Genomic DNA, 8,723 nt, shown 5'->3' with positions numbered 1-8,723 from the left:
CTACTGTAGTACCATGTATACTGAATGACTGAGATCATTTTTATGATCTTGTGACTCACCATGCAATAGAGATTCTAGTATAGAGTGGCACCAGTTCCAATGACAGCCTGAAATTGTGGTAGACATGCTGTGTCCATACACTCCCTCAGATTATTAAGATCTGCTTCATAAGAAGTCCATCCAGCAGTTGAAGCCTATTTAGGAACTTTTAGGAATCCTTTTATTTTTTTTTATTTATCTTTTCTCTTAAGCACTGTGGTTCTAAATCTCCTATACAAATAAAATGTAAGTATTTTTGTTGAATTTTTTTAATAAGTCTTTGTATGTCTGCTCTTTTTAATGTAATCATTTTAAAACTTAATACAAAGTGAGCTGTTAAAGGGTTATACTCTAAGTATAAGTGTATTAGACACACACACACTCCAGTTCAACAAAAATGCTGTACGCTGTAAAGATGGTTCTCAGCATGAATTTCCCTAGTGGTAAGAACACAACTGAATTATCTTGCTTTGAGTTTCCAACTTTGGAGATTTGCTTCAAAATAAACTGATGTTATTTACTTTACATTTTTTATTTTAGGGCTACAGTATCTGCTGAAGCTCTTTGGGATATCTAAAAGCATTATGCAATTTGTATGTGATGCATGTTGCTAGCAGTCGAAATCAGGCAATGAAAATGTTACAACTGTATAAATTGTGGTGAATGCCTGCAACAGGTGCAGTGCCTATTAACAGATGATGAAATGTTTATTTTGAAACCAGTAGATCATTTCCTATGACTCAAAGCCAAAGCTCTTTAACATTACAAATGTTTAAATTAAGCTGTAATAGCTATATGTTGATTTAAAAAAAACAACTATTGGATACACAATGGAAGATGTGCACATTAAACTAATCAAATTTGAAACCTATTTCAGTCTTTAAGGCTTTAAACTAGTCACGGTGAAATAAAATGCAATTTGTGAATACACAAGGATTTATTAAGATGTGAGCAATGATTGTGTTCTGGACATAGATGATATGATCTGTGTAGTTTTGTGTATTATTTATCATCTGCATGTCAGTGATGGGAATAACGGCGTTACAAGTAACAGTGTTACTAACGGCGTTACTTTTTCAGTAACAAGTAATCTAACTAATTACTATTTCTATCGTTACAACACCGTTACCGTTACTAACGACAATTGCCTGTTCATTAAATTTACACAATAGACGAAATAGTAGAAATGTTTAAAGACTGCTAGTCTGGTTTAACTAGTAAAGCAGCAATTCAGATAAGATCATCTTTTTATGGAAAACAAATAACTAGTATAACTATTTTATTGAAATCAATCTGGGTGAGTCTGCAGACTTTCAGTGACTTTGTGGTTACAGTTTTAAGGTATTTACTCACACTTGTGAAAAAAAAACACACAAAAACTTTTTGGATGCAAACTTTTAGCGTAGCATATCAATTTCATCCTAAAAAAAATCAAGTCAACATCAAGCATTGATGAGCTTATCCTGATCTTTCTAAACAGGAAAAGGAAGAAACTGAGATTCTGGGTTCATCCAAAGAAGGCAGCAGCGGGGAGAGTTTCATGGTTTGATCCAGGAGCTGAAGCTGTATCACGTCTGCTTTCGTGCATATTTCAGGATGTCAGTGAGGCAGTTTGAGCTTTTATTGGCAGAGCTGGGGCATCATCTGAGGAGGCAGAGAAATCATTTCAGATTGACCCGAAGCAGCATCTAGCTACGTGTCTGAGGTAAATAGTATTATTATTTTCATATCATTGTGTATTTAATACCTGTGCAGCTTCTCAGCTATGAGCTCATCTGTTGCCAACAGACATCTAAATGGTCAGATCTATTTATTCCCGTAAAAATCTGAAAAGCTTGGTTTTGGGGAGTCCAAAGAATATTTTTTACGCACATAACATTTGCATTGATAGCTGGGCAAAAACTTCCTCTTCTGTCCACTGGTCATTGATAATGAATGCAGATATTATAAAACTATGCTGTTGTCAGACAGTAGCCAGTGCTTCTGACACTGGATTTTGGAAAATACAATGGTTTTATTCACCCTAAGAACAGTTTATATGTTTATATGGATGCAATGAATGTCTGCTTAACCATGACTGGTCAGTAGTAACTGGAAGCTGTACTAAACTCGTATCTCATGTTTGCACATTTGTTTGCAAACACCATCTTACAGAGATTGCATAGAAATTAGCATGCTGTCATTTGTATACTCAAATTTTAGGCATTTTAGTATTAGCGCAAATTGCTATTCTTTATTAACCGATAAGTGAAACTACTGCTAAAAATCGGAAATCAAGAATTACGAAATGAATACGAGACTTTCTAAAGATGTAAAAACACAGGTGGCAGGTGCACAGAAGAAGTAATTAATGATGGACATTGTAGGCAGCAACCCTTATTCCTGACATTCTTGATAAAAAAAAAAAAAAAATCATATATTTGTAACCCAGCATGCACCGCCTTTGTTTATCTAACAGAAGTAGAGGTAATACCATTAGCTGTGAAAGGAATGGCTTTAGTGTAGAATCAGCTGTTATCTTCAACTGACAAAAGAGGTTACTTCCATATAAGGTGAGGAAGATGCAAAGCCTGTTGTGCTTACCGGGAATTTTGACAGGACAACAAACCTTGTGAATGGTGAAATTTTATTCTAGTCGCTCTACAGAGAGAGAGAGAGAGAGAGAGAGAGAGAGAGAGAAAGAGAGAGATAAACAGTGCCACTGTACAGAAGAGCTCTTGTGAAATTCACACAAAAAATATTGTTTTTACTCTTTATCATTTATAATTCTCCATGATGATGTATTTCAGTATGAATTTACAAGCGATGTATACAGGTGTCATTTCTAAATATATTCAAAATAGTTCCCTAAAAGTCTTTGAGGAAGTATGTTTTTTTTTCTTTAAAAAAAATGAAAGAAAAGAAAGAAAAGCTATATTCTTACAGCAAACCATAAAGAAAGAGGTCTTGTATCTTTGGAGGGATAGCAGACTCAAAGTTGAGGGTTGCTTTTTTTTTCTTCTTCTTCTTCTATCTTCATTACAGTTGAAGTCCTGACTACACATGAAGGAGAGGGAAGAGAGAAGCAGAGCTGGTGATACAGTAATTCTCACCTGCCATTGGAGGAAGAGCACAGATGTCCCACCAAAATAAGCCAAGCCCTGACCCGTGACCAACCACTCTACTAGCCAAAAACATGGCCTGATAATGACCAGCCAGCCAATGAGAAAGTTGCACTGGGGTCAGGTCTTTAACCTCTCCCCCGAAACAGCAGCAGCATCTTCATTGTGTTAAACACAGATAATTTTTTTTCCTCTCAAATATGTATATACTCATCACACCTGGTTACAACGCATTAGTGATCATAACATCATAACAAAAATATCAAACGAATAAAAGAAACAAAACATTAAAGTTGTTACATCTGGGGTTGCATGCCATCACCTCATTAGTTATCATTAAATGTAATTAAAATACATTTTTGCCATTAAAAAATAGCAGGGTTGTCATCACAAGGGTGTGTCTGAGAGTGTGTGTGTGTGTGTGCGTGTGTTTCTTTGTGTATGTTTGAACAGAAAACATCATCAGTTTACATGACAGTTCTGTAAAAGTAGAACAAACAAACAAATTGCGATGAGTTCATAAAACGCAAGGGTGCCATTTGATATTTTTCTTTTTTTTTTACATGTGCATATTGTTCACTTGTCAGCTCACACAAGCAGCATGTGGAGATAAATATGATAGTAATAAATATGTAGATAAGATGCAAAAAAAAAAAAGAGAGAGAGAGAAAAGGACAAATCTTGCTCTTCAGTCAACACTGGGTAAGCTGATTGGGAAGCTAGGGGGAGATTCACTGCAGTATTCCAAGAGTACAAAAAGGGCGATATGACAGTGGTTAAAAATGGAGCTTCAATCGAAACACAGTGGCTAATGCAGTCAACTGCCATTCAAAGTCATGGAGAGGAGGAACTATAAGGGTAGCGTTTCAGATTTTGGATGTTTAAGAAACATCCTTCGTTCTGTGAAGGGTGCTCAGCTTAGTGTGAAGTGGAGCTGCATACAGCACATCCCACACACTGGGAAAACAATCTAAGCCCCCCTCTCACCCCACCCCTACCGCTGTCCCTTCACTCCCTCCTTCGTTTCCTCTTCTATCTTTGCTTGGGTTGCATGAGCTCAGGCAGAGAGCTGAACTGGAAGACCTTGGACTGGTAAACATCAAAAAGAGAAAAGTTTGATTCTGCCTTATGGCCGCTTCTTCTTCGTCTTTTTTTTCCCCTTCTTTTTTTTTTCCTACAAAAAAAACAAAACAAAAAGAAATTCTGCGGCACATCCTACAGCTCTTGCTACCGTTATTAACGCCCCCCTAAAACGTACAGAATCATCCTGAGGTATATTATTTGAAGCAATTTTGGCTTTTGTAAATCTAATCAATCAAGCAAATCAGTCAGTTAAGATCGTTACATGACTTTTTTCTTTAGACAGTACATTTTATAAAGCATGATGCTACCAAGGGAAAAAAAATCTATGTGTGTGCAAGTCTTTTTCAGTTTAGTGTTGTCAAAGGAAAAAAAAGGAATAAATGAAAAAAATACACAATCAGATTAGGAACCAAATGTTCTGGTTAAAAACTTCAAGCTTACCCAAGTTCTGCCATGTGCGCACACACGACTTATTCCATGCCAATGGATGGATACGTAATTGATGACCACATAACACCCATCCAATCCCGCATCCCTCCCAAACAACGCTTCGAAGGTAAACAAGGGATCCGTCCCAAGCAGTCTTCACATCCTCAAAAGCCCTGGTTTGTTGTAGATCAACAGTTCCACACAAAGTTAAATCATTGAAAATTCTGAACGTAATCCCAAGCTAAACTGTAGAGGCTGGACGAACCAACCAAAGTTCAATTTTTAGTACAGGAAATGATTCAGATTAGCTCTATAGACATCAAACACTCCAGCGATGTCATATTGATGGAGAAAGGGAAGAAGGAAAGATGAAAGAAGGAAGGAATCATTGGTGTTTTTCATAGCTAATACCCTGTTTCTCAGTGGCGTGGATAATAAAATAATAATTAATAAAAAAAACTCACACATTATTGCCCACCAAAAACAAGATGATGGTGGTGGAAACAGCTGCGCTTAACCTTTTTTATTTTGTTTATCTCCTCTTTGCTCTCTTCCCTTCCACCTTTACCTCAATCATGACAGATTTACTAAGTAAGAGGGTCGAGGATCACCACGTGATGGTGCACACAGCCATCCACCGCATCCGGCAAGACGCAGCTACTTTCAGAAAAATGTAAAATATGTCTTAGAGTGTATATGTGTATTTTCTCTTCTCCGACACAGAATGAAATCAACACATGCAAAATAATCTGCTACTCATGAAGGTATTTTTCAGTAAGCTTTGTTGTTTTTTCTTTTAGGTTTTTTCTTTTTTTCAAAAGCAAATGTGGGAGGTTTAAACTAATGGCTATTGTGCTACCAAATAAGCAAACACTAAAATCCTACATAGGGGGATCCGGATGCCAGAATCCCTAAGAAATCTTATAGTTCAAGAGAATAAAAGCAATACTTCGCAATTATTGTTTGTTTTTTTGTGCAGAGCCACAAATGAAATGCCCATCAAGTGCCTTAGGTTTCCCTGCTCGTCTGTCCTTTTCTATCAGTCATTTTGTCAGCATGCCTTTTATCTGTCAGTCTGTAAACAATATTCATTAAAAGCACCTGCATCGCTCTCAGCTTCTCATCACTGTCGCGTCCCTCAGCGTGGGCTGAACATACAAAGTCGTATTCTGAACAAGAACACGCTATCAAACAGCCACAAACTATTTGATGCTCCACTATGTGCCACTTAGCCAATCACTTCCTTACTCACTCTCTCTCTCCTCTTCCACTGCCAGGTGTCTTAGTGCCCATATTTGTCAGCATAACAAGCAGCAGACCGTTGGACTAGCTCTCTGTGACGCCCCTGCCCTCCTGGGATGCCTCCATGTCTGGCCTGCCCATCTGGTCTTTCTGTCAAGCCTTTTCTCTTCAGCTGGTGAGCTCTAAGGTTGTCAGTGAAGGTGGAAAGGAACACGGCGAGAAGGAAGGTGGACAGTGGCTAAAGAGCTTCCTCTCGCTTCCTTTAATTCCACTGTCATATAATTCCTCTCATCCTCCTCACCACCTCCTCGCAAATTTGAATGCCAAATCAACTGATTCCTTTCTGAAAGCTATTGCAGGGAGCCCTGTGTTACTCTAACGTATACGGTACCATATTGGTTCCACTTATGGGGCTATGTCGTTTTCTACTCCTAAAAACCTAGGGATTAATGATTACCCTCCTCTTTACACAAGGATACCTTATGGCAGAGTGCTGGCCCTATAGCTGTCTCACTGGTACATGGGAGAGAATGGATAGAAATGGTGATATCAAGAGAGTAGTAGTAATACCGTCATACCCAAGTGGGCACAAGTTCGTTTGGATTACAATGTTGAAGAGAAGAAATCGTAGTGTGGCTATGGCATCCCTTATTGGATAACATAGTTGATAAATTATAATACAAACCCAGAGAGGAGTAAGAAGGAGAGAACACATTATTTCTTATATCAACTAAACATCTGACTCCAGACTGGGAATTTTTTTATACACCCGTCTATTGCTGAACTGGGCTGAGTTTAGGACGCCACGTGGGGCTGGGTATGCACTAGTCTTATTGGCTGAGTAAGGCATCGCATGCTCTTTATTGTACATGTCATTAGCTATCCGCCCGTCCCGTGAGCAAAATGAAGTGGTGGATTTAACAGAAGAGCGGAGATTGTTCGCATCGTTGCGTGTATTGATGGGAGCCACTGAAAGCTGTTGGTAAATATCAGAGGAGCTACGCCCATGGACCAGTCTGCTGCTGGTGTCATCCCTCAGCGAATGACTTAGAAAAGGGTTTTCCGAGCCATGGGCCGGGTACAGGGACTTGCTCCTCTTGCTCTCCTCTAGGTTGTGGTTAAACAGCATGGACTTGGACCCAGTGCCAAAGAGTCTGCCAGAGTAGGGACGCATACCAAAGAGGTTCGCATAGTGCGAGTCAGACGTGGAGTCCAAGAAGCGATCCTTCTCCTTGAGGCTGACACTGCGTGCCGGTCGGCCCAGATCTACATCTTTGGGCTTTTCAAGCATGATGTTGTCAAAGGAGTGCTGACGACTCAGCCTCAAGCGATTTCTTTTTTGGACATGCGGCCCATCTGTCTGTGGCCAGTACAGACCAAACATTTCATCCGGTTGCTGCTGCTGTTGGTGATGCATGGTAGGGCTGACCAAAGGGTCTGCAAGGAGCTGGTCCTCACTAATGTCATACAGGTTGGCCGTGTGGAGGCACGCTTCACACCGATTATAAGGTGAACGTGTGCCCGAAGCTGAGGCAGAACCAGTAGAGGAGTACGGCCCTGCAGGTGGGTAGCTAGCAGTCACTTTGGATAAGCAGGAACGGCAGTGTGTCTGTTTGTAGCGATCAATGGATTCATGCGGGGACAGGTTTTTCTCTTTTAGGTTGTAGTGTTTTGAGTAGGTTGGATCTGGTAGAAGATCTGAGTCTGTATGATGCAAAGGCGAGGAGTTCAGATGAATAATGGGCTGCTCACACTTCCTATAGTTGTCACTGTGGTCGGAGTAGATTTCGGGGTATTCCAAATCGTCCGCAGCAAGACCGCGGCTCTCGCGGTAGTGAATGGGGTCTGAGTGGAGGCTCAGCTCCCGGTCTGAGTCGATAGTGTAGATTTTCTCTCCTCCTCCTCCTCTCCCAGTTTGGTTGGTTCCGCCGCTGACCTGCTTAGTCTTTAAGTAGGACAGCTCCACCTCACTGCAATCCCTTGGGTATTTTGGCGTCACCGATCTTTTTTTTAAGTTGTCCTTGGGCTTCAGGTGCTTGTTGTTTTCTGGGTCCTTGTAGGAGGCTGCTCTACTAGAACAGTCTGAAATGTCAGAATGGGCTGCATCTTCAGGGAGGTACCGCTGCGTCTTCATTGACATTCGTGGGTCTGGCATCAGCATGTCAGGCATCGGCGAGGGCCCGGGTGGTACTGAGCGAACCGTGTCCACCGACTTCTTCCACAGCGTGCGTTGCGGTTTTGCGTTAGTCTGGACTGCGTCAGCACTTACTGCTACCTCCACTGTGTTGGGATTGGCATCATTCAGGGTCAAAGGATGCTGACCTCCCTGGAAGATATAGTTGTTAAGATGATCTTTGTGGCGGTTAGCGAGATAGGACTGCAGGTCGCCAGCATCCCCGTAGATCATATCTTTGGGGGCATAGCTTCGGTTGTCAGCGTAGATGAAGTTCCCCTTCTCTGCCATCATGTCCATGATCATAGGACCAGCTGAGTGCATGAACTCTCGTTTGGGCGAGTTCATGCGGGAGCCACCCAGGTTAGACATGTTGGTCATCTGTTTGGCCGACTTAATGAGCTTCAGCATTTTGTCCTGGGGGCTAAAGTCCAGGTCTGTCTTTTTCTTCATGTCAATGTGAACTCCATGGATGCAACTCCAGATTCCCTGCATAGACATACATGGATGAAGAAGAAGGAAGGGAGAGGTGAAAAAGGAAGGAGAAATGAAAAGGGCGGGAGAGATTCAATGGAATGAGATGCACAGAATCCAATGCAAAATTAGTCACCCACTGTAACCATGTAATTGTAATGCAAGTACAGTTTGAAAGCATA

At 40.8% G+C, this 8,723-nt stretch overlaps 1 protein-coding gene across 2 annotated transcripts in view; it reads right to left on the bottom strand.

Annotated features, from left to right (window-relative positions):
- Positions 1-2,646: 2,646 nt before the first annotated feature.
- grin2aa (glutamate receptor, ionotropic, N-methyl D-aspartate 2A, a) overlaps positions 2,647-8,723 on the bottom strand; it is a 166,366-nt gene continuing 160,289 nt past the window's right edge. For both annotated transcript variants that reach the window (XM_084926415.1, XM_084926413.1), the window contains one exon: positions 2,647-8,556. In XM_084926415.1, coding sequence (XP_084782541.1) covers positions 6,625-8,556 — 1,932 coding nt within the window. In that variant the 3' untranslated portion in view covers positions 2,647-6,624. The remainder of the gene's footprint in view (positions 8,557-8,723) is intronic.

Source organism: Perissodus microlepis, chromosome 4 (genome assembly GCF_051167445.1).
Source record: "Perissodus microlepis isolate ML-2025 ecotype Zambia chromosome 4, ASM5116744v1, whole genome shotgun sequence".
Classification (NCBI taxonomy): Eukaryota; Metazoa; Chordata; class Actinopteri; order Cichliformes; family Cichlidae; genus Perissodus; species Perissodus microlepis.
This window is presented reverse-complemented; position numbering and strand designations above follow the sequence as displayed.